General features: G+C 34.4%; 1 protein-coding gene across 8 annotated transcripts in view; it reads right to left on the bottom strand.

Annotated features, from left to right (window-relative positions):
* LOC128671484 (sorbin and SH3 domain-containing protein 1-like) overlaps window positions 1-27,292 on the bottom strand; it is a 158,350-nt gene that overhangs the window by 101,791 nt on the left and 29,267 nt on the right. For 5 of the 8 annotated variants that reach the window (XM_064436069.1, XM_064436068.1, XM_053747968.2 and 2 more), the window contains exons 3-6: window positions 26,415-26,447; window positions 17,707-17,858; window positions 15,695-15,750; window positions 13,916-14,899 (exon numbers count right to left, since the gene is read on the bottom strand). In XM_064436069.1, the coding sequence (XP_064292139.1) occupies window positions 13,916-14,899; window positions 15,695-15,750; window positions 17,707-17,858; window positions 26,415-26,447 (1,225 nt within the window). Of the gene's footprint in view, window positions 1-10,735; window positions 11,016-13,915; window positions 14,900-15,694; window positions 15,751-17,706; window positions 17,859-18,800; window positions 18,971-26,414; window positions 26,448-27,292 lie in introns of those variants that run through there. The other 3 variants (XM_064436070.1, XM_053747965.2, XM_053747967.1) reach the window with 3 other exon arrangements.

Below are 27,292 nucleotides of genomic sequence, written 5' to 3'. Positions count from 1 at the left end.
AAAGTTCAAAAGAAGCATACTTAGTCACAAAACATTTCCGATAAAAAGGTATTAAAAGCGAAATAAGGAAGCCCAATGAGGAACCCAAATTCTTGTCAGATCAGTAAGGGGTTTAATTAAAGTGGCTTCGAGGAGAATTGCAGGAAATTTTAATACGAGTCAATTTGACTGATGCCGAGCGGCACTCGACTCTGAGAGACGAGTTTATTTTTCAAGGGTCCTGATTGACGTCGACGAGTGGTTACTTAAATTTCGCTTAGCTGATATGATCAAATAATTAACTAATATTACTTAACAAATGGGCAAATAATTTTAATTAAAGAATTTGCCGTTATATCTTGGAAGCGAAAACTTTTTAATTTTTCTGAGAACCTTAATTTGCTGGTATTAAAGTAATACGTCTAGTAGTATCTTAAATATACTTACAATGTTTATTTATTTATTTTTATAGTAGTGTTGCCCGCAGCTCCGCCCGTACGAAGCCGTCGTATAGCATCTATCTGACCTCCCGTATACAACTATCTATATCTATTCTATATATAACTATATTAATTCTAAAATTTATCAAGTTAGCAGTTTAGTCATGAAAGCATGTATCTTCTTACTATCCACATGTTTATACGACTCACTTTGTAGCTGCATCAACAATCAACCAACCACTATACAAATTAATCGAAGTAGATATCAAGGTTCTAAATAAGCAATTGAAAATGTTAATGATATCATTTATTCATTTTCTACAAATAGTTCTTCTTCATCATCGTATTTGGTCATGTCTTGTCCACAAATTGTAATATTATCATGGCACTTAATTGAAATGTATTTCAATTAAAGATATTTACACTCCCTATCTGCGAAATCTGTCATTATTTACACAGTACAAGTACCAGCGCCGAGCAATCGTTTTATTCCGATAAACAAATCATGGCAGCCTGTACTTTAGAGTACATTGAGGAAATTCCCATAGAATAAACACAGAAGGGCGCCGGTTTCAATATTGTTTCACAGATGGTGAGTGGTTTGTTTATATGATTCTGTTTCTTTTCAGCTTTATTTCACAATTTCGGTAATAGGTACTTCAAATAATAAATCATATCATCGATATATAAATAGGTACTTGTTTTTTTTTGTATTGTTATTAATCAGAGTGAGTTATTGTAATAACATCAATTTAATTTACTTTATTGAGCAGGTACATGATTTTAAAATTCCTTTCTTTCTGCATCCGCACTTAATATCCGTCCCAGGAGAAAATGTGTTCAAATTTTAAAATGCAATCAACCCAAAGTTGCCAAATAATTGCAAATGAACTTCAGTACTATATCGTAAGTTACGACATTATCATTCAGACGATTCAGACTGTGCAAGGGACTCACCTAACAAAGCATTCAGAGAAATCCTAAAAGCACGTGTAACACTTCACTGTCAGTTAACCGTATAACGCGATGCCAGACGGAGTGACCACGGCGCGGGCGGCCAGAGGGGCGACTGCGACCACCGGGGCTACAATGGACACTTTCTGTATGGAAATCACAATAAAATACCCGCTTTGTACATGATTACGACACGCTGAACTAAACATCGACGCGCAAGGACCAAAACTGGTCATTTTCGATTCCAGCCCAAAGGATTTATAGGCAAAAAGTGGACGGTTTTGAAAATGTCCACATGCTGTCGAACCATCGCCCGTATTTGGGGCCGCGTCATCCAGGTCCACTCTTTATTAAACCGCGTGAGTTTAAACTTTATGCGACGCTGAGCACGGGTTCGTTGTTTAATAATTAATAATATTGTTTACCTACGTACATCACAAGTGATATTTTTAATTATATTCCTATGAAAATAATTATTTCGTTCCTTTCTTACATAATTCGTTTAAACAGAACAGAACAACATTTTACGGACATATTTAGGGATCGAAAGACATGAGTACTTGCGTTCTTGTCAATAAAAATCAATGACATAACAAACTTTAGGGTCTATCTAGACTTTAGTGTCGCGTCGTCGTGCAACAGAATAAGGCTGTATTCACCAGTTACTTCATGAATTTTAACAAGCGTGCAACATTTTCATCTCAATCCGTGCTGAATCAAGTCAAAATTTTGGAATTTGATTCGCGGGCACAGGTGTAACTAAATAATCTACCCGCTATTATTGTTATTGCATCTATGTTATGACATGAATGAAATCCGAAAAACTTTATCATTGGCACGGTAATGCACGGTTCCGTGCGTGTAGCGTGATTGACAAACAAACAATATACTGTCCAAAGACGAGGTGTGGCGGGCTGCGGAGCTAATTGTGCGAGACCGAATAAGTTTCAGCTATAGATCACCGATACCAGGAGACAAAAAATATTATATAACATGAATTCCTTTATTACCGACACTTATGAGAGTAGTGATAAGAGAGAGACGGCATTACAAGTTGTGGACAACTTTATAAAATAACTTGTGTTCTCAAAATATAATATGTATCAGCGCTCCACCCATTTCAGTGGCGCACGGTAATATTACTGCGGGTACTTATTTTTTCTTCAAAAATGTAAGGCAAAAACGTACCCCTAGTGCTATTTCAAGTTTAACATGAAGTAAAATTGAATTAAAGTAGGGACAACCGTCTGTTTTTCTAAAATTCCCTCATAATCTTTTCTATAATAGATGCCGGCATGGTCTCGATAGCTCAGTGGTTAAAAGCACTATCCCAGTTAGGCAGGAGCGTAGTTTCAATTCCCGCTCATCTCCTAAACCTTTTCGTCTCATTATTTAAATTTTGTAATTGAATACCGTTCGTGCTACTTGCTATATCTCTTCTGCGCTCTGATCATTGACCTGAACCTGAACCATCCATCACGCTGGACGCAGCGCCTCGCTCCATTCAACTTGTAAAAAGTGGGCCATGTATAATAGATAACAAAATAATTTGTCACGGCGCTGCTGTATCAATTATGAATAGATACAATTTTCAAGGCCCGCCATTTTGATTAATTGAGGGTTTAATTTACTATCGAAGTCAGATTAACATCTCATCTAGAGAAATATTAAGTTATATTTGCAGCGATTATTTATTTTACGTTTTGGGAAAGGGACATTATGGACCTCAACATTTTAGAGGGAGACGAAAAGTATGGATTTAGAAAACAAGTATACATACATACATATAAGTATATAGACATAGTAAGCTAATATCTTTTGTCGAAATTTTAGATATTAAAAACTCCCTAATAAAATTAAATCAATTATTTATTACTTTTTTAAAAGTGTGGTAAATTTTGTGGAATACCACCAAATTATTATTTTTAACTAGCCTATGCTTATTGTCAATATAAAAATATACTTGCAAGATTTTAATCTTGCAAGATAATATAGCATACCGTAACAATACACGTAAAATGATAACTAATTAATAAAAATATAGAAAGAGAGAAACTAGATAAACCCTAGTAAAACAATAAAGTTCATTAACAAACGCTCAATGTCATTGTAAACATGGATATTGAAACCGTATTTTACAACCTCCTCAAATCCATTCCACCCCGGAAGGAACCCAACAGGATACTATAATTCAATACCGAAACTTGATATTAATTACAGAACCGAAACCTTTTGAAAGAGTTCTTAATCAGCAAACGGTATTGTTAAAACACTGATTAGTTTGAACAACTCTCATTTGTTTACGGAATAAGTGACGAAGTTTCTCAGAAACACATTTACAGCCGAATGCAGGTTATTGGTAATCATTGTGAAGAATGCAAGTCTTTTGAAATCGATACTTTAATTATTATGAAATTTGGTACACGGGTAGAACATAAATTTATACTTTTTATCCCAAAATTCCCAAAGGAACGAAACCGCGATGCGCAGGTAGTCTTATAAATGCGTATAAGTCTGTCTGTCATGCTTTTATAACCAAAGCCAATTTGAATATTAAGTTTTTGGAATACGTACCGCTAACGATTTTTCCTTTGTGAAAAGCTAAGAAAAGTATTTTTTTATACTTTACATTATGAAAATGTAACGAAATATAAGATTTAAATTACTACCACTATTTAAATTACTTATAAATGTATTGTTCACACGAAAGCATACCTATATTTGCGAAAAAGAAAAGAAATTTTCCATTATCCTGTGAACAGTCCTTGAAACCGGATAATATTCTACGGACAACGTCGTATTCTGTCTGAGGGACAAGGATCCCACTCGAATCATAAGATTATGTTTTTTAAATACAACATTCTTTTATAAAAAAAATTCCAAGCAAAATTAATTCAAGCTCCAGTCAGTGGTCCGGACGACAGTGAAAGAACAACACTATTCTATAGACTATTTTCTCAGTCCGATCAGCTGAACAGCCAATTTGTAGGAGTGAATAATATTTTATTTTTATTTTTTGACACGTTATATTATATATAAATTAAAAATTTTGACACATTATATATTTCTTTGTATAGTAACTCAGTTTCTTCATCCATGGTCGTAAGAGCAATGAAAAAATACCCCGTATAAAGGTACACCGACAATTACTGATGCAGACAACAAATAAGAATAGGAACGATCAAGTGGGACAATAGGTAAATAAGCTGTACGAGTAGTGAACGAAAGCGATCGGGAGATCTCGGTCCTTCCCACGATAATTGAATTGCTGCGACTCGGTCTACTAGCGCGGTTTATTGGATGTTTAGTTCTGATTGTGTTCCTATTCTATTGGTGCATAGTCTGATTTCAAGAATACCTACTAAGAAGGTATTGACTGTAAAGCTGTTTCCGAAAACTTGGTCAGAACTTCTTCTTCTTCTCAGTTAATATCATTATCTATAACTTATTTATCATTAACGTATACTATCCTTACTTACATATTATAAAAATAAGTCCCCCCTGTCGCGTCTGTTTGTCTATCTGTATGAATAATAATCTCGTGATAAACTCAAAAACTTCGATTTTTGTACGGTTTTCACCAATAGATAGTGTGATTCCTGGGGAAGGTTTCGGTATATAATTTATTATGTTTCCGAGCGAAGCCTGTACGGGCCGCTAGTATGGAATAAATACGAGTCCTGGCTTGGAGTTGACATTAATTCTGTCTCATAATCGCATTGCGGCGCTGCCGACGCTGTCTCCTGTAAAATGTGAATCTACCTCGAAAATGGCGCCAATTAGGTTGGCGGGAAACGATTAACTACACGGATTAAGTTTAGAGTATACGTGCTATAGCTATAATTCATTTATTTCCTGAGAATAATAGTTTCTTAAATCATATGGTTAAGACAATGCCGTAAGCTGTAATCGAAATGTCCCTGGTTCGAATTGAGTCCCACTCTTGACACACGAACCGAGAACGTCATGTGGAAAACTGCAACACTTATTCAACTGTGTGTCTGCGCTACAGGATGTCGTACTGTTTGTCTATACAAGGAAAATGAATACATTGTGAAGAAACCTGCACTCCAGTGTCTCCTGTTGATGATTTAACGACGTACTAAATGGAGAAGAAGAAGTAGTTCCACATAATGGCCACGACCGACTGTCACGAGGAATACGGTGACAAGAAGAAGGTCGTAAAATCCAACCGAACCTTACAAATTCATTTTTTTAAATGTATATATTATTCCGATTCCGAACCTCGGAGCGTCACAGCCAAGAATATAATCAGGAACATGCTTAGGTGAAAGAGAATAAGGGTTTATCTGTCAAATTCCCATGGGAACCTAATCAAGAAGTCTTGTTTACATTATAAAAGTTACCTCACTAAATAAACATTCATCTCAACTTCAGTATTTAAATTGTCTCGACAGCAAACTACAAAGTTCCTTAAACCCTATATCAAAGAAATAAACTATTCAAGAAAGTTGTTTAAACAAACAAGAGAGGAACAACATCAAACTTTACTCGCCTGAAGATTCGACTTCTACTTTGACATTGGCGATAATTAAGAACTTTTGATCGATATAAATTAATGTTTATTTTTTATTCTGATGCTAAAGATGCCGAAGATCGCGCAAAGTGATAAAAAAATAGGAGGAAACCCTGGGCGCCGACAATTAACGGCAGGGAGAATTCTCAAATGAGAGAATGCCATGCGTCCCTAAACTGATCATATTGTGATGAAACTTTAATGTGGGGCGTTCCAAGGACTCTCTATAGTTTCAGGCATCATTCAAATGAAAAATAATGCAAGATTTTTTCTGATGGCTAGCATTAATACGAGTATATCGTAATTGTATTTACGTTCTCGCATCTAAGGTTTTCGCGGATGATAATGCCATACGACACCAACAATTTATTTTTAGAAAACAAATACCATATCCTATTAATATTAGAAAGAGAAAAAAAATGTGGTTTTGTTTCTTTTGTGTGTATTGAATAAACTCAAAAAGTACTGGGCCGATTTTGACGAAATTTGGCATAGAGATAAATTAAATCTTCAGGAGTAACATAGGCTACTTTTTTATTATGGTTTTATCCATTTTACATCATTGAGAAAGAGGATTGATAAGTTTTCTATTGTTTGCGATTCTTGCCACTTTTTCCACTAGGCCATTATATTTAAATGAAAAAATATCCTGTCATTTCTTTTTTAGGTCATCGAAATTTCCCATGCGTGAAATGCAACGTGACACAAACACTATTCGTCGCACATGTCATGTGCTTGACATATATTTACAGAACAGTTTCATTGAAGCGCGGAGATCGGTGGGGCCAATCAAAGGGACGGAACTGTGCCTGTCAAGCTAACGCAATGCGTAGGCGCACCTTCGCGTTCGGATAATAAGGGTATTGTATCCGTTTCCGGTGGTGCAAGCCCAGCGTTGGCCATGGTTTTCACTATTTGTGAATGAATCCTCTTGTTCGTTTCATAAAGTAAACTAGATCCGGTGCTCTGATTGCCGAAACTATGTAAACTGATCGGTTTATTGTCAATTGTAATTTAAATGAAAAACAAAATATTGCAAAACATAGTATTTTTTACATGGTTTAATTTAGTTTCACCTGTCCCGTCTGTGTGTCTGTTGGCAATAAAATCTTGCAAATTCAATCCACTTATCATATACTCCGCTTGTCTTACAAGGATTAAAATGTACATCTTTTAATCCTTGTAAGACAAGCGGACTTTACTACATCACTTTTTGCTTTGTTAATTATTTTTCCTGATTTTTTATCAAAAGCATCCAGAATCGACTCCCTCGAACGAGAGAACTCCTGAAATTGGCGCGTATTGATTATACAAGATCTCTCTGACTACAATAAAACTTATCTTAAAAAATATTTATTTGTAAAAATCATCAATAATACTCAACGGCCTACATAAAGCTCGTCTTTCGATTTAAATCGTGGATACGACATGGAATAGTATACAATTAACTTTATCGGATTCGAAAGACGCCGAAGCGATGCACATTGTGGCGAAAATATTTCAGCGGGGTACACTGGGGCGAAAACTTACTGAAGCGACACCCGACATGTTTGTAATTATATATTATATGCTAGTTATTGTTACACCCGCTTTGTCAAATACCTACAAAGTTTTCTAGTATTAATAATAAAACACCACAAATTATAAAATGTTTAGCAGTAAACAACACACTCGATAAAAAGAAGGGGAGATCTCAAGTTTTAATAATTTCAATACAAGATCAATTTGAACCTGATGCCAATATACTCGTAATAGGGTATCTATTATTAGTCTAGAGTTTATTATATCTCTAAGCATATTTTTTACAATTTTCTGACCTTGTCAGATGACAAAATATATATTAAATAGATGCCTGTATTTAAGATCATTCTATTAATTCATGTACTGTAAAGCCCGAGATCAAACATACCCGTAAAGCTACCGTGAGCGGAGCTGCGAGAAGCATTTCTTCAGATCAGTAGCTGTGATCAAAAATTGTTCTGATTGACCTCATTTCACGGTTCGCAACTGCAACAAGTTAACTTACGTACGGAACTCTATGTTCTATCAGAAACAAGGAACTAAAATATTTTATGGAGATTTCACCAACAAAGAAAAATTTTATGTCACGTGGGGAGAGGTGGGTAGACCTGCTGTCTACTTTTATGTATGCAAAATAAAGTTTACTTCATGCGCAAAATTAAACCAATGTTTATGAATGTTTAATATAATTTCGATACATTTTTGAATTTACTCAAGTTATTTTCGCATTTTATTGAGAAAGTTATAGGATATGCATCTTAATTGATGACAAATCCAAATACTTTTAGATTTTTATATTTGTCTTTTTTACGAACTTAATTAATGTATTAATTTTAATCAGTGTATCAAAATTCATATAATCATAATGTTGTTGATACTTATTTATGGCGCACAACACAGTGCTGATTTATTTCTCTCTCTCGTTTTCCATGTTTCATTTATGGCTGTGACACCCCGAAGTCCCGAAGTGATCAAAGTAAAAAATAAACTTTATGTTTTAAAGATTTGGTTGTATATTTTATTACCGGACGCCATGTTAACCAAAACTTTGTAAAAACCAGTGCTAACTCGTGTCGAGTGAGTTTAAAGTAGTCAGTAATTATTATTTAAATTTAGTAATTATTATTTTCAACTAAAAATATTTTAATATTATTACTTTTTATTAATTTAAATTTAGTTTAAAAGTATATATTTCATCCGGCAGCTAGATGGGTCGATTATATAAAGAAAATTGCTGGCAACAACTGGATTGGGATGGCCCAGGACAGAGATGATTGGTGGAGACGGAAGGAGGCCTATGCCCAGGTCACAGAGGGCTACAGATGATGATATATTTCTTATGTGTAAATTCAATAAATAATAATCTTCTACAAAGTGTTATATGCTCCTTGTGAATACCTGCAACGTAGTACCAGGTCATCGACCCAGCACAAATAAATAGCTACATATAATACTAATGTGTGCTTCCGATCGTTCACGGAAACATTAAACTCTATTTTTATACACAAAATATTTTCGGCTGTGTATAATCAATGGCAGATTAATACGTCCATCTTGTGATTATTTTTAAATTAAGCATAAATAGATCATTCAAGTTACCGTTTGATGGGTCGAGTTAAGATACTTGTAGTTCGATCGATCATTTTATCGATATTTATTCGCGCGTCACACTAATCTTAAAGTAATAACAACACCAAGTTTTGCGAATTTATGACTAAATAGAAAAGAATCTTTATTTTCCATTATTTTTGTTGGTTACTGATAAACTTAAGTACTACTAGGCCGATTTTAATGAAATTTGACACAGATTAGACCTTCATCACTAAAAATAAAAACGCGATATTGTGTAGCGGCTGAATGTGTCACATTCAAATCAGAAGTATATTATTCCGATTTCTTTGATAAATAGGGTAATATTCTTACTCCCGAGGCGTAGCATACTAATTATTTCATAGGATTTACAAAACAACTAGCTTTTTCACGCGGCTCTGCCCGCATGGAAAAAAACCTATATATTTCTCCGTACTTAGAACAGATAAATGTATGCAAAATTTTGAATATTTGTTAAGTAGATAAAGCGTGAATATGTAACAAGCAAAGAAATAAATGAACTTACTTTCGCATTTATAACTTGGGTTTGGGATAATAAACAACTTACTTAATAAATACCTTAGCGTCTAAATGTTCCCAAAGGTTGAGACTTCTAAATCCCATCCCTATGCTCAAAGTAAATAGTGCTTGCGTGTGGTTTACGAGCAAGGTTTAGTGAAGCTCCGTTTGATTGATGAAATGGAGCTCTCTGCGGCAGATGACCAGGCTCAAATTTTGCGACTGTGAAGACAGCGGTCATTTTGAGAATAATCTATGCAAATATATCATTACTAGCATTTGCCTGCGGCTTCGCCCGTGTGAATTTTGACTGCGAAATCGGAACGGACAGGATATTCATACACGCTTTATATGCTTAACCAATCTTTTTGAAATTTTGCATACATATTCTTTGAAGTACGGAAAAATACCTTTCATGTCGGAAAATAAATGTTTCCGTGCGCAATTCACGCGGGCGAAGCCGCGGTAAAAGATAGTAATGATATATTTGCATGGATTATTCTCAAAATGACATATGCTTTGAATATTGACATATGCTTTATATAAAAATTTGAGAATTATAATTCGTTTGATGTCAGAAATACCATTGCACATTGGTGCTCGGCAGTATTTGCAGTAGAGCTTCATTGGCATTAGATAATAGATCGAGTTCACAGAACACTGCTACATCAGGGATTGTATGAGAGTTTCTAGTGCAAATTGAAACTTCACAAGCCTTTATCTTCTGTGAGATATCGGAAATTGCAAATCATTTCCACCTATTACCACTGTATTTCTTTTTGTAAGATTTGCATTGATTGTTTTCTATAGCTAGAACATTATCAAATTATTATAATATAACTTTTACTCGCGGCTTCGTCCATGTGAATTTTCCACGGGATCAGTTATTTTTCCGGGATGAAAGAAACCCTATGTCCTTCTTCGTACTTCAAAATACATGTATGCAAATGTTCAAAAAGATTTCGTAAAGGTAATTATTAAAAAATATATTATTACATTACATATTAATAATACTTGATTTGCTACCTAGATAGACAATTTATACGAATATTATATAACTTACACAGACTATTGTGTGTAAAAAGTGTGTATTACTTTTTTTTAAATCAATCAATTGCCAACCTTCTTGGAGGTTGAAGGAAACGCGCATGTATTGCATTGCATGCATACAAAATGAAACCAAAATTCTACATACGCTTTTTCAAAGGCACCGGCTCGACGATTTTCTTAGCTTTCTTATTCCTTTTCATGTTGCAAGTCAGCCTCTCTATAGCCTTCAGTATCTTCTTGCTGACTTTAGTGATAGTTCTTCGCTTCGGATCGCTATATTTCTTCGTTCGTTGGCCGTCGCCGACAGTTTTGTCTTTGCCAGAATCCTCACTGTCTTCTGACTCTGTGGCCGAGGAGTCCGATACCGGGTGAAAAATGTACGGGCCATTCGCGAAACACGGAGAGTTCATTTTGAATTTTAAAAAAGAAACGTTCTTTTTTTTTTGTAATATTCTTTTTTTAACCACAATTTTATAATGACGTTAAGGACGTTCAAAGATGTTTGTTTCTAACATTTTTTTAATTTAAAAATTTAAGCTTTTCTTTTTTCAAATTTTACAAACACGCCTACAATAAAATCGTTAAGAACGTTGTCTGAAGACGACGACGGACTGGATAAGGTTCGGGGAGTGTAGACCAGGTTGGCTGTAGACCGTGACGACACTCCCTAGGACTAGCCACCTCGGCCTTGCCTTGTATTACCACAGACCTAATTGATGGATTTTGAAACAAATTATTGCGATTTATGATTGTTATCGAGGCTAGATAATATTTAAATCAGTACCTAAACTTGAAAGAACAAAACAAACATTTTGTTGAAAAAGTTCGGTAAATTTTATGTCACCTACGCAATACCTACTATCTTACATTTTCAATATACTATAAATAGTTACCTATTCATTGTACCAACTTATTAACTCAACTTCATGTCAGTCAACTCAATCAATTATGAAAAGTCTCATACTCCTGGAATTAAGAATACACAAGTCTCGTAGAGAAAAATAATTGCTGCATATTTCGCTGCAGGCGTTTTACTGTGATTAAAAACGTCTGCATAACTTTTTCTGTATTTTATATTTACACCCAAAACTGTTAATTACAGTGCATTTTTTCTTAATGCATAAATTTATTTCATTGCCTGTCTGTATAATTATTTATTAAAAAAAGCAATTCTTTAAAAATGAAATTTGGCTGAGTAGCGATCACTTTAAAAATTAATTAATTACTTATGTAAATAGACTTCTATACTTCCAACTTTGCTCATCGATTAAAAAGGTTTGGAGAACATTTTGAATATACGAAAACAACGCAAACATTTAATCCCTAAGGGATATCAAGCTTGATTTCCCAGGCGATCGGTATCCCTTCTAATAGTTTTTAAGCAATGTCCGAGGAAATGGGTTTCACACGGATAACGGATATCTATCTTATCCGCGTTGAGCCAGAAAATTATCTCCTCCCGCATAATTACTTTTTCGGCTATTTATTGCCTTAGATCCGTTTCGCACCGACGCAGATGGATTTAAGGCGAATTCGCTACCGACTGATTTTTTCATGTGTTTATTCTATTTAGATATTATATTTATTGTACAAAATATACATTACTATCATTATAAAGTATAAATTAAGTAGGTATATATAAGTAATCTCTAACGCTGTAAGGAGATTTCAGTCCGAAGGATTTGAATCAGCTAAATCACTTTATTCGATTTTAGATTTGATGAAAGAAGATTTATTAAATAAGACAAACAAACGAACACACTTTCACATTTATAATATTAATTATGAAACAATGAATTCCCATGTAAACTTTTCTGGTATAAAACTGGACCAATTCGTTAGTTATTCAGTCACGTGTTACAAAATAAATGATTCAACAACGCTTCCTCCAGCAAACAAGATAATTCAAGGAATGAAAAGAACACTATTGTCCTTCTTTCTGTGGTTCTGTAGGAAGGATGCAAATTGGACAGAACAACTGGATTGCCATATATTTAAGTTCAAAAATATTATTTTATTTATACAAGTAAACGCGTTTATAAACAAATGTAAAATCATAATTGGTCGTTTTCAAGTATTCCCGTGGGGATTTGAAACCTCATTGCACTTTCAACTTTTGGCATAGACTGTACACAATAATAGTGTGGGAGGCTCAGACTCTAGTAATCTGCATTCAGACTACAGTGCTAGTCTCGAGGACTCTTTAAACAAGTCACGGCCTTAGTCCTTCTTCACAGTTTAAAGTGAACTTTCAGACTCGTAACGATGCCTGTCGAATTTCAATCTCTTGGAGATTCTAAATGCCTTTAAAATATTGCTGAATGGGTAGTTTTAGATTAGTAGTAGTATAATTAGGTAGATCTAAAATAGAAAAGTCGTACCAAAAGTACCTACCTAGGTTTTAAAAATGTAACAAAATCAAGTTTTGATCGAAATGCACATTTTGTAATTTTTAATTTAAAAAAAACATTTAATAAAAGTACACACACACTTCTAGACTCTATTATTTGAATCATTTGAGTAGTTAATTAAGTTCTCTATTACTCTCAACTTGTAGCTTGTATTCAATTAATTTAACGAGCGAGTGTGCGTGTAGGTATTAGCCATTTCATTGTTGCGACAACTTTATGACTTCTACAAGCGATGAGAGATTATACTAAAACTTTAGCTGACAAAAGTCTAATAGGATGAACTCTCATAAACTTTGTATCGTTAATTTACACGATAAGTCCATATTTATGCTTGCGTTGACAACAATCGATAAAATACTCAAAGTATGTTATTTACAAAGTAAAATTCAATGCACCACCTTAACAGCACCTAATGAAAAGTTTTGTGCCAGAAAATGTACCGTCGTAACTCGTAATTCATACAAAAACTTGCAAATTTATGCGACGAAATCCGTTGTGGAGGATGTGCGATACAAGAGTAGCAATAAAACTCGCGAAAAAAGGTGCGATACGTGGCCGTTGCTCATAATACGGAAAATATGGCGGGAAAATGTTCAACAGCAGGCGAAACAAAAATATAGCCGAAATAAAGGTGATTATTTATAAAAACTTTACACCGTATTTTTGGGGCTAATAGGTACGAGTACATCGCTGTAAGCCTTGAATGTTTCTGCCTCAATGCCGCTTAATTGATGGTGTTATTTTTTAAACCTAACTTTTATATGTTTTTATGTTCGTTACTCTTATAGAGGACTAACGGATTTATCAGTAAGCATTTCACTGCTGAATCAATACGAGTACAGACTATTTATATTATCTAAATACATCCACTTATCTAATAGTTCTTGAAATATAATTTATATTATATGACTTACCTGGTTGTGTATTACGGTAGTCTTCAAACATCGGCCGATATGTGCTTCTCTGTTCTTCGTCACGTCTATATTCGCTTTTGTCAAAATGATAATTAGGATCAGATGGAGCAGAAAATTGTGGTTCATTTTCTCGATGATCCAAGTTTCCATTCAGAGTATTATGCGTTCCCAAGATATTCACCTTATTTCCCGGAGAACTGTAGTTGATATTTTCCACCTGATAGCCTTCTTTAGTATCGTTTGATCCATTTAAAATAAATTTCTTAATAGTTTTCACCTCCTCTATTTCGCTTATTTTGTGTTCCGTTATAGTGTGTTTCATTATCTCTTCCTTTTTTTGGAAATTTGTGTCACTGAACGAACTTGGCATGGTCGATTCATATTTCTCATTAATATTTTCTTTTCTTAAATATTTTTCAAAAGGATCACTATTTCTTTTCGTTTCAAAAGGATTTTTTCCACTATCATTAACACTATTTGGAAGACCTTGATCGGTATTTTGATTCAGCTTACTATTATAGAAGGGATGGGTGTAATCGTTATTAATTGATTTGGCTGACTTTTCGTATCCATTTATATATTCAGTTGTATTAGGAAGACTGCTAGGTCCTGAATCGAACGTGTTACTGAAGAGAGATGGAGACTTTAAGTCTGAATAATTGTTATATGTATTTTCTCTTAACTTATTTCTATCTAAATTGTGGAACGTGGGCTTGCCATTTGGTAATGGTAATTTGGAAGCACTTGTATAATTCGAAGGTAATGTCGTATAAAAAGGATTGGTTGGATGGAATCTTATTGGTTCTTCCATGGAGACGACGGATTTCACTAATGGTGTTGAATTTAGAGCGATTGGTATGGAGTTGAGGGATGACCTGGTAGATGGAAGTCTATTCAACGAAGAGTTTGATGGTCTAATTGTTGCGTATACGGGTGCTTGAGGCGTGGCTCTCCCACTTTGTTCAGCAATCAATTGGGACGGTCCTGAAACCAAACAATTTAAATAAATATCGCAACAAAACAATCACGAGACGGAATAAATGAAATTAATCTGTGTCAATAAATTTTCAGAGTTAAGGCGTTTAAATTTGAACTCTGCGACGTGAGTTATAAGGTTTCCGTTTCGAAATCAGCTCCTAAGGCTTTTGAAAGCAAACATAGAAGCGATAAAGTCGACGCTGTGCATTTCTACGACGGGTCTGCATATGCAGGCGACGAGGATAAAGTAATGCTCGTACGGAGCTACTGCAAAAGAAAATGTTTGAGATACTTTAAAGAGCAAATTTAATTTCACTAATTTCATGAGGAGAAAACATGAGGAGAAAACATGTGGAATAAAATATAACCATTACACGGTAAAGTGATAACAAAAACGGATACATTATAAAGGAGAATATTGTTATTATAAGTGTTGATTGAAATTCTCAACTTTCCCTATAATCCAATTTATCGATGTCTAACCACTTTTTCGTAAAAAAACCTACCTACTTAAAGTGAAGTTTCATGAAAAGAAAGAAAAAATCTGGTGCAATCTATATTTTAATTCGAGCTGTTACCCGCAAAAAGTGTCTCTCCGTTTTGACGTTAAAAAAGTACAAACAAACATTTTCATAAAATGCATTTTTCTACAAAAAGCGAAATCAATTTGTAGCCTTCATATTTTATAACCAATATACATCGATTTCTTTCAATTCACAACAAACTTTAACAATTCATACAACTTTAACTTTATTCGAAAACGAATTTTAACGTACACAAAATAAGGTACAAATTACTCACGTTTGAGTTCGGTTGTCTTGCCAATGGATCTTCTCCTGGGTGACGTTTCCCTGTCCCTGGCGACAACCAAACTTAGATTAGAATATACAAACAATGGACGAAGGTAGCTGACGTATTTATAACTTTAAAAGACATTTTTTATTTATGTGGTACGAACTTTTGTTGTTACATTGTAAATTAAATAAAATATGATATAGGTGGTCCCTTCAAAGATTTTTTTTACAATTGCATCACAGCACATCATTATTATGTACTTGTAACTTTTTTTTATTATATACAATTTGCTACAACTTTTTCTAATTTTAATATTTTTTAAATATATTAAATATAAATATATATAAATAAATATATTAGGACAAATCACACAGATTGAGCTAGCCCCAAAGTAAGTTCGAGACTTGTGTTATGGGATACTAACTCAACGATACTATATTTTATACATTATACATATATAGATAAACATTCAAGACCCGGGCTAATCAGAAAAAGATCATTTCATCATGACCCGACCGGGGATCGAACCCGGGACCTCTCAGTTCAAAGGCAAGCACTTTACCACTGCGCCACTGAGGTCGTCAAAATTGTATTAAGTCAAAACTGTTCTTATCCCTTAGTCACCCCGTACGACAGTCACGGAATATGGAGTGGACCTAATTCTAGTGCGGAAACAGCACGCCACATATAGTCCTATAATAACGAAACAATCTGTGAATGTGACAGCAGATATAATTGCCTTGTTTGTTGGAGCCAAATGGATAACTAATCAATGAGTGACAGACACATTAATGTGGTTTGTTAACTCACTAACTGCCAGTTAGTTAACTAATTGAAGCAGTAAATAGATATCGAGTGACTTTAATGAAAAAAATCAAGGAAATCATGAAAATTTAACGGATAATGTCTTTCCCTTCTCTATAAACGCATCCCAGACTTTCAAGTAGGTACTACTACTTACTGTTTCAACTAGTTCCTACAGTTTAATTCATATGCCCGAACAATCATGCTTCACATTCGCCTCAAACAGAGACTAAGTGCATCAATTTGCGTCACAAGTAATCTGCAAGGTCCCACGTTCGATTCCCGGCGAAGAGTGATCGGATTAGTGCCGAGCTCGACTCTTGTCTGTACCAGGATTTGCGTCACTCCCGATTTAGGATGTTGCGTTGAAGTTAGACCAGTATGTGAGTATACAGCGCCACATTAAATAGACAGATAGACATAGTATGTAAAAAACGGGTTGCACTCCGGGAGTGTGGGCAGAAGTGAAAACTTGAATATTAACGTTGTGTATTTTACACGTCTTACGAATTTTCGATCAACGTGCGAATCGATTCGCAGTGAGACATTGTGACGCAACGATAACTACGACGCAATTTGATTGGTTCGCTGCTTCTCACTTCACTCAATGGTGAGAAGTGAAATGCAAACCCGCACTAAGCCCTCAGGTCACGTATCCTAACGCGAGTTTAACATTTTTGACCCATTACGTAAAGTGAACAACGCCGTTAAAGAAGTTTTCACTACAAAAATCATATATCCACACGACAGTTTCAAGCTACATACATTCTACTACTACTATTGATAGTAGTCGTTCCGAAATACCAGTAGAAAAAATGACAAAACAAACTCAATTAACATACTGCCAGTAGTCTGACAACTAAGCTTTAGTTGTCGAAGACCATGCGAAGAAAAAAATGGAAAAGCTTAGGCTCCGTCTAATGACATGAGAGAAATAGTTTCAATACTCACTTCACTATATTCGCCTATTGTCAACTAAGAATCGCGAATACCGTACCAAATGGAGAATCATCATCATCATATCCAGTGCTAACACTGGTGTCAGATTTTATTCAAATCGCCGAAAGGCATCTGACATGACTTTTACGAGTACTTACCGCTGTCTAGTGGCAGGTAGTCGTATACACACTGTAGTGAACTACACTGTTCAGCAAGTTTCGCTTCAAGAAAAAAATGGACGGAGCAGATAATAGAGAGAGAGTATTGATACTCACTCGTTAAGTCCCAATCTAAGTACAGGCCCAGCTGCCCTGAGCATAGCATGGGCTTCAGCATTGCTCATGGCTTTTGTGGGCCGCCCGTTGATTGAGGAGATCACGTCGCCTTCCCTGATGCCACTCAGCGATGCCTTCCGGCCTGGGTTCACCTGGAAGATGACGAAAATATGGTTAGGAATTTTATTATCTAGGTAGCTAGATGGTAGCTAGGTCACAGGCTGAGACGTCAACTATTATGATACGCGCACATTTTTCTTTTTTTAATCTAAATTTTATTGTTATTACTTTGTTACTTCTTCGAATCTCGGCTATACACAAATAGGGTTTGAATGGAGCGTCAGGTTCAGCAATCACGTAGAGATCAAAGCTAGGACAGGGACGGACTCAAGGTTGGTCCCGCGCTGATTGCCTGAGGGACCCTCGCATTGATACAGCCATGTGTTATTCGGGATTATTTCCATGTTACGAGGATTTAAATTGCGAATATTTTCCAATGGACTAAAGTAACATATATATCTGGTGATGTACAACGTGATACACTGGCGCCATCGTGTTTATCAATTATAATATTGCTTGGCGAAAAATAAAAAAAGATCTTGAGTAATTATGCTTACTTATATATAATTATATTATATAATTATATTATTACTTCATTAGAAAGTATTAAATGTACTTAGTTTCCTTCACACATTGTAGTGATACTCACTTCTATTACCGCAATAGTAAATATAGTTTTGCAAACGAGGCGTGATCAATCATGTTATGCAAATGCCGGAATTCGCCCTTTTTAGTAAGATTTTTCTGTCATTTGCTATATGTGTGATGTATTGTGATGAATTAGGTAAAGTATCTGACAGCCTATCTGTAACATATCAAACAGATAGCGTTAACAATGGTATCTCACTAATATTGAATAGCTAACTGCCAAATAATTTAAAATCTTTAACTACGTTTGGAAGAAATGAAGCTACAAAAATATCAAAAATGTTCAATGAAATTCAGGCCGTTTCTCCGAAATTTTTATTTTTTTATATGGTAAACCTATGTGTAGCGATTTATCAGAAAACAGCATTCAAGTGCAAGTTACGAACCCCATTCGGCTCGCGACGCCTCGCCGCCGGAGAGCAAAACTTCAGCATGTTACCAGTCTCCAAAACCTCCACTGACACAAACTTTGTCATACACTGTATCCAATACTGTCACAAATCACTTAACGTGCAGAGATTCAGTTCGATCTGTTTCCCCATCCACACATTATTTACTAACATCTCTACTGAAGAGTCTATAGTATTTTTAGAACTAAATTAAGCCTAATAAAAATTTCAAATATTAAATTTCGTACTCAGCCATCAATTTTGGAATCACAATAATGAACGATGTAACAAAAAACCTGACAAAATTAATCATCCAGAGTACATAATATATCTGTATCACACTCATTGCTTATAACAAAGATTTGTTTCCAAATTCAAGCAATAAACATTACGTTAAAATTCCAACAATTACGTAGTTACAGCAGTCGAAAAAAAACTTAATGACATAACAACTGTGGGGGCACTTAAATCACTGGCAATGACATAATTAAGAAAACAAAAGGCACACGAAATCAGGGACAAAGTTAGACTGGCTTCAAGACAGCCGGGGCTGATACTAACGTCCAAAGACACGCAACGTCTAAGGCCATTTCATCGAAACATTATATGGGCATTATACGAAAATGCATGCGCCGACATAGACCTTGAAATGATAATGGACTGGACACCGAACTTACGATACGTATACTTAAGAACAAATTAGAACCTCTAGTATCCAGGTAGGCGAGATAGGTAATTTGACCAAAAATCCCCTTTCGATTTTAAGGACAACAATGATAAAAAATATCTAAATAACACTATTTCTTTATATCCCGCAGTTATTTTATGGCTACTTAACTTTAAATAAACTCATATACGAGTATGAATATAAACATCTATGGATTGAGCATTCTTTTTTGCGAAAAAATATATTGTATTGACAACGTCGACATTTACGTGTAAAATAAACCCGTGGCCTCTATCGGACTATTGATATTTGATATACATGTTGGCTTATTCGATACGATAGTATCAAAACTCTTGATTATGCTATTACAAAATCTCAAGCTAATCCCACTGTTCAAAACTCTACTTTGCGATTAATCAGTTTCATTGAATGCTCATTGCACAGCCTTAATTTTTACGTCTTCTTGTCGAGTCAAAATGGCTAATAAATAATGTTTGACCAATATGAGGCTCATGGCACTACTGTTGGCCTCATTGGATACATTAATATTTTATTTCTCGTTACCCTGTCCATTTCTTTACAAGTCTACATTCCCCGTGAGGACATGGACTATAGTCACGATGGGATTGCCACCCGTTCCGAATATTAATCTTGTCACAGCGAATCGACGTACGACAGCGTGTGGAAGTAGTAGGCATACATCGATACCTACTTATAACAGGACGTTGACTCCCACATTGTATTTAAATAACACTAAGGCAAGGTGTTTTATGTGTGTTTACACACAATTTGTATCATAAATTTCTAAATAAGGAAATCAATCCAAACGGCCGACTTTTAATAAAAGGCGGCTAGTTTGAAGATACTAAAGTAACCAATGATACCATTACCAATGAACGCTATGAAAGAAGATTTAGCGAAGATTGAAAACTCCTTAGTGAATATTAATTATATGTTTGAAATTGCCGCACTTATTTGGATTAGTAGCGTTAAGTATAACGGTTAATTCCTATGGAGAATTAACTTCATTCAATTGTGGGTTACTATTACGATAAATCAGTCTTCTTTTTCTATAATATAAATATTTGTGTTAATTCTAAGAACCAAATAAGAAAGACCCATCACAGAATATGTTAGAAATATTGCTGAAAAACTTTATTACAATGATTTATTAATAAATAATCATACTAATTTATTAATTAATAATTAATTAATCTTTAATATAATAATAATAATTTAATAATTAGTTATTAAACTAATACTTTCAAATAGTTAATACATAATAATATCTATCATATTCACCAGTATTTAAAAAGCATCAAAAACTAGCCTTATCTAACTTACATACACTGAAATGGAAACTACCCTCTTCAAGCGATAGAAAGGAAAAGCTTTAAAAAAGACAATAATAGTAGAATTCAAATGGCGACCATTGTTCAGACCACACAAGGTGGGGCGAGAGCTTTAACGTGTTAGACTTGCAAGCTCCCAGCGAGCTTCCGCCGAAGCTCGACGGTAGATAATAAAATTAGAACCAGCTCAGCTTGGACATAATTTCATTAAGCTGTTAGATTGGAATGGAATTAGTAAAGATTTTACTCGACTGCCAGGAAAGATGTGTCATGTTTTGAGATTTTATTGGTGTATAATTAAAAAATTCTAAGAATGAAATGAAAAAATTAATACTTGGTGTCAATTCCGCTTTAATTATAATCATATGCAAGGTCTCTTTATTATATATCTATTTATATTTTTCAGTTCCGAATATGTGTGTATATATTCGGTAAAACATGTAGGTTTAATTTATTTTAAAATCAATTTACATTTACTCATGTTTTGTATGACAATAATGCCTTAAACTGATCGGTAAAATAGACCAATCGTTCTGGAGGGCTTTTCTATTATATTAAAAATGGTCTCTATTCTATTGAAAAATAACCTGCTATTTGAATTGATTTGCAAAGATTCATCGCAAATATAATCCAACGTCTTCCTTTCAACTCAGGACAAAGGCATATATTAATGTAGTGGCTAATTTGCCAAACAAATAACAAACAAGCCTTAACTATAATAAAAACATAAAATTAAACAAATATATGTGCTGCAGCAAGGCCTAACACAGCGAAACATTCTGCTTTCTTAGTACAGAAACACTGATTTTCAGTTATTGTCAACTTTGTAGGTGCGAGTGCTTAAATAGTTCATACCCGGGAGCAAACCCATCGCTAAGATGGTCTGGGTATGACTCTATGGCCAGTATATGCTCCGGCATAAGCCCAACTCTGGGAGCACGCCAAGCAAAGCCAACAAAAACACGACGCAGAGCGGCGCCACTTGTTTCCGATGTGTTGTAATTAAATGCAGTGTCTTGTTAATGCAATTAGCGAAGATAAAGCGCCTGAGACAGTCTTCATGCCTCTTGGGTATATCTTATTAAAGTGTGTGGGCTGAAATGCCTCTGGTATAAAATACCATAATATAGTCGATTGTTTATCACTATTTAGTGTGTAAACCACATAACGGTAATTTTAATATACTTAGTTTTCACTGTTACTTCGACAGTCGACTATATTATGGTGTTTTATACCAGTGGCATCGTCGTCGACGAATCCGGGCAGAATAGCTACTTTACCTAATAAATTACGTTTTCAACTTTCACGGGTGTGTAACTATAATTTACTTTTACCACGCATAATGATTTTCACGTTCTTAATAACCCAATCACAATACCACACATAAAAAGTAGATATGTTTTTCATTGTGTTATATGAAATTAATTCTTAGATAATATTATTAACTTCCATCTTAACACTAATCGTCAGCGAAACAGTGATAATACTCAGCACATTGAGGTGGATACGACGAACGTGACGTCTCGATACGAGGTTCTTTAGAATAAACCACTCCAATTAGACCCTTTCTATTCTTCCTTTGATCTTTGTACAGAGCTACACGAACATCTATTGAGGATCTAACGTTACTGGCCAGTAATAACCGAGTTAATTTCAAATTCAGAACACGCATTCGGCGTGACTTCGCAACGCACGTGCGTGGTTTCTATATGTACCCTCATATTCTTGAATACTATGCGCAATTTATCCAACTTATTTTGGGACTATCTCGGCATTATCACTTTGTGTTCAGCAAATGTCAGGAATAGATTTACGAAACCTAATGGATTCGGGGAAATTGGATATCGTAATGTTTGTTGTTTTTCCTTTAACAAATGATATTCATGTGGTTATATTATTATAACTTCTGTACTTATGTACAGAAGTCGATACGATATAGAAAATTGATGTTAGGTTACTACACTGACCACAGATATTGTAAAAATAAGTCCGGTTTCCGTTTTGATTTAGTGTATGTGCGAGTGTTAAGTGTAGGTGACAGGTAAGTAGACTCGCACTAATCACTAATTATTCAGGTTGTGTACTTAACACCTACACTTAACACTAATCAAAATGATATCTCTAATAACAGCAGCTAATCTGTCATCGAAAGGTGGTTAAATTTAAATAGATAAAGTTGAAGAAAAATGAATAAAATACTAAAAATATACTATCAAACGTTTCAAAAAGACATTTTCCCGTATTATAATAGCCAAAAAAATTGCAGATGTATTGTGGAAATCGTAGATAAAGTTTCCGGTTCGCAAAGCGGTATTTTTCAAAGTTTCCTATCAGTTTGAACTTAATATATGAAAGAGTCTACATATGACTTTAATTTCTTCTCTTTCTTTAGAGTTATATTTATCGAGCATACGTATCTGTGTAATTCATTCTGTATACTAGAATTTTAATAAAAACGAAAATGGTTGACCATGTCATTTCTATCCTGGGGATGACCCAGGACAGAGATGGTAGGCGTAGACGGACGGAGTCCTATACCCAGCAGTGGGTCACGCAGTCTGCATCGTCAGATGACGATGATGAAAAACGAAAAGGTTACTTGGACATTAGAAGATAGGGTATATTTTTTAAACAAATTCAAATCTCATTTTGGTGCATAATGCATTGTTGGACCTAAGATTTTAAGACATTTTTTACCTATTATATAATTAAATTTCACGGTTTGGTTGCTCGCGGCAATAATTAGTCGTTGTCGATCTACAGCTCGTCAGATATCTCTACACCAAAAATCAATCACCAATGTTTAAATTTTATGTTTGAATATACTTATTACAAATGATCAAAATCGGACCAGCGCCGGTTTAGTCCTGAAATATACCTATAATTTCGTCCTCATAAAACACAGCAATAATAATTACACATTCCCTCTAAAAAATGAAACATTATTTTAATTTAAATAACAATATGTTCTCAAAAATATGGTAAGTGTACTTTTGTGTAGAGTACAAATGTAAATGTACAAAACACGTGTATTTATATTATGTATCTACTTATTCAGTGACCCCTTTCTTACATTATTACGAAAAATACCCTCATTAAAACGACCCGCCATCGAAAGGGTTCAATAACGAAACATAATGAGCAGAGTTCCAGGTATTTGTGAAATTAACGAGGGATTTTTTAAAGAGTCTTGACTACCACATAACCTACATATGTATAGGATTTTATATTTACATTTGTATGAAGGATTTTTCTCATTTGTCTGCTAGTGGACAACATTAAAAATATTATATCACTAGATGTTGCCCGGGGCTTCGCTCTCGTGGCAGTTTTGAGATACAATATAACCTATAGCAATCTTGGATAATGTACCTTTGCAATGGTGAAAGAATTTGTTTATTTGTTTGTAATAACTTCAAATAAGTACATAATCAAAATTTATACAAGAACATTGCACAACGGCGGACTTATCCCATCTCTTACAGTCAACCGGCGATAGGTTGAGAGGACATTTGAGAATTTTTGAAATGGGTAGTTTCGGAGATTACCCACCTCAAACATACAAATTCACAAATGCTTACTTTTTAAAAGAACTTGTGAACAAGAATGTGTGAATACTACGTACTATCTCCACACTAAAAATTGCCCAATCCAATTTCACATGGTAGAAGAAATTAACATAATTAGTGATTCGCCGAATAGTTGGGAAAACAATTTGGGTTTTAAACTAGTTTGAATGAATGAATTAGTCCTGTTTAATAATTAGTTATAAAAACAGTTCTGAAATAAGTCAAAGGTTTTACAAATCAGTTTGGTCCCGAGGAATACGCGAATCTACCGCTTTTTATGCCTAATTTGAATAAGAAGCGAAAGTTTACTCACTTTATTAACAATTTTCGATCATTATAAAACGTACAGATATTATTTTATTAAATTATTAGTCAAAACAAAATGAGTAACTCTATTTTTCTACTGTTTTAAAGAATATTAAATTTATCATTTTAATATCAATGGACCGCTAAGAAAAATTAAATTCCTTCTTCGCTAGGAATTTTCACAAGAATAATAAATACTTATACAATACTTTTTAATGTCATGTAGTATAAACAGTATGACGACTAAACCACAACACGATAGAAATAATGAAATTTTCATTTCAGGTAAGGTTAAATATTATTTAAATACTTGCTACTGTCACTGATACAGCGAAGTAAAAGTTTAAATATTTAAAATAACTCTGGTCTTTTTGGATTCAATACAGTTGTATTTTTAAGGTAAACACGAGGACTTTCCTTGATATATAGAAGAGCTCCCGTTTCTGAACATTTTTACTTTTTTTACTAGTGGCCCGTCCCGACTTCGCTCGGATAAAAACAATAATTTATACACCTTAAACCTTCCTCAGGAATTACACTATCTATTAGTAAAAACCGCATGAAAATTCGTGCAGTAGTTTTTGTGTTTATCGCGAACAGACAGACGCGATAGGAACTTTGTTTTATAATATGTAAGGATTGGTTTAACAGACTCACCCTATCCCATCCCTTATCAGTGCCACGCACCCTAACACCTTATCATGAGTGAAGAGTGTCCTAATGATTTAAATGCCATTAAAATACACGATCCTCTCTCGAATTGTTTAAAAAATTTGTGATTTTAATACCGGTCACCAGCCTTTTGAGAATGCTGTGGTTGCCTATCAGCTGTCGAGGCTTTTTATCCCTTCTGAAGGAAATAAGGAGTGGTGCCATTCTAGGGCGGGAACCTAACACCACAAAACAATCGAATTTTATATATTGAAACAAAGCCAAATTTACAATCAATTGGTTTCAATATTTATTTGTTCAAGAGACAATAATCCTATTATACAACAAAATAAGAAAAACAAAGGAATATATTTTATTAAGGATTATTGCCTCGTAAATCAATAAACATTGAACCCAATTGATTGGAAACAACCAGTTTATCAGTCCAGGATCATGGAAAATTTCTGTGAATAAAAACTGTTATTGTCTGCCTACTTCTATGTAATGTTCTATGTCACTTATTAAAAATATTTTTACCGCCAACCAGAAGCCGATTTTTTTCCCTAATGGATAAAATTTTATCCTAAATATTTTATTTACTGATCGTTCCGGGGGGAATGTTTTTTGTGAAGAAATATGTTTTAATTTTGTTAGTAAAACGAAATCATAAATTACCCAATTAAATACCTGAATAATGCAAATAATCATATCATTGTAGTCAAAGTTTATGTTACGACTGAGAATCGACAAAGTGCATTAAAGATGTATTACCTAATATCAGAATTGTTAACGTAAACTGCTCAATGGCATACTGAAGTTCATGTTATATATGTTATGATATATGTTTCACGTATAAATTCCAAATACGTTCTTAAAGTGACGTTAGATACCTTTAAGTGTTACATTTCACGGAATTCTCACGGAAAAATTACGTCCACGCGCACGACCACTAACAGTTACGATAAGAAGAAAGTAAGAAAATAATGAAGTAAAACAAACAAGAAGGGCTGTTAGTAACAGATTGATTGCTGTTTGGTGAGCAAACACAATTTAGCACGTTACTCACGTCATGGGCTTGCTCCAGGGAGCCGCTGTAACGCTGGAATGGAGAAAAAAAAGAAATAAATCAAAAAGAAAAAATAAAAAGTTTTTAAATCTGATTGAAAAAGAATTTAATTTGACTTTTAAGAACCACAGATATACTCGTAAGAACATCACAAATATATATGTGTAAGTATAGGGTAAAAAAAACATACTAAAATCTTTTCCATACATGGTACTTCTTAATCGTGCCTATGATTCAACTCATCCTACTAATGTTATAAATGCGAGAGTTTGTAAAGATGTATGTATGTTTGTTGTTTACCTACTCTTTCACACAAAATATACTGGACCGATTGTTATGAAATTTGGTACACGTGTAGAATGTAACATATATTTTTATCCTGAAATTGCTACGGGAACGAAGCCCCGGGGCGCAGCTAATGCTCCATAACTATCATTTTGTTGTTTGTTCACACATCTCAGTTCGGAAGTACGACATTGTCATCATTGACAAGTTGTCAATTAATTTTAAGCGCCGAAATAAAATGTAACATCAGAATATTTATTTATAAAACACAATGTGCAGAATCAACATAAAACCCATATCGATAAGCATTAAGTGTTGCAAATAGTCGTTTCAAAATGCGTAACAGTGCTGACAACACTGTGCTGGCGCTGGCAACACCTTTTGTGAATTTCGAAACAACCCCAGAACAATTCCCAAAGTGTAAAATTGGATAATTGATGTCGGTAAATGGAAACATAAAGCTTTATTCGAATTCCTTTTAATATATTAAATAATGGATTATTTCCAGGCTTTGTACGTTTCAATTTTCCGGGATTAACTGAATAAAAAAAATGTCAATATGCCGAGTCAGAGTCCTCATGTTATATAATATT

This window comes from Plodia interpunctella, chromosome 7 (genome assembly GCF_027563975.2).
Source record: "Plodia interpunctella isolate USDA-ARS_2022_Savannah chromosome 7, ilPloInte3.2, whole genome shotgun sequence".
NCBI classification, from domain to species: domain Eukaryota; kingdom Metazoa; phylum Arthropoda; class Insecta; order Lepidoptera; family Pyralidae; genus Plodia; species Plodia interpunctella.
Note: the sequence above shows the minus strand (reverse complement) of the source record. Positions and strands in the feature narration are given on the sequence as shown.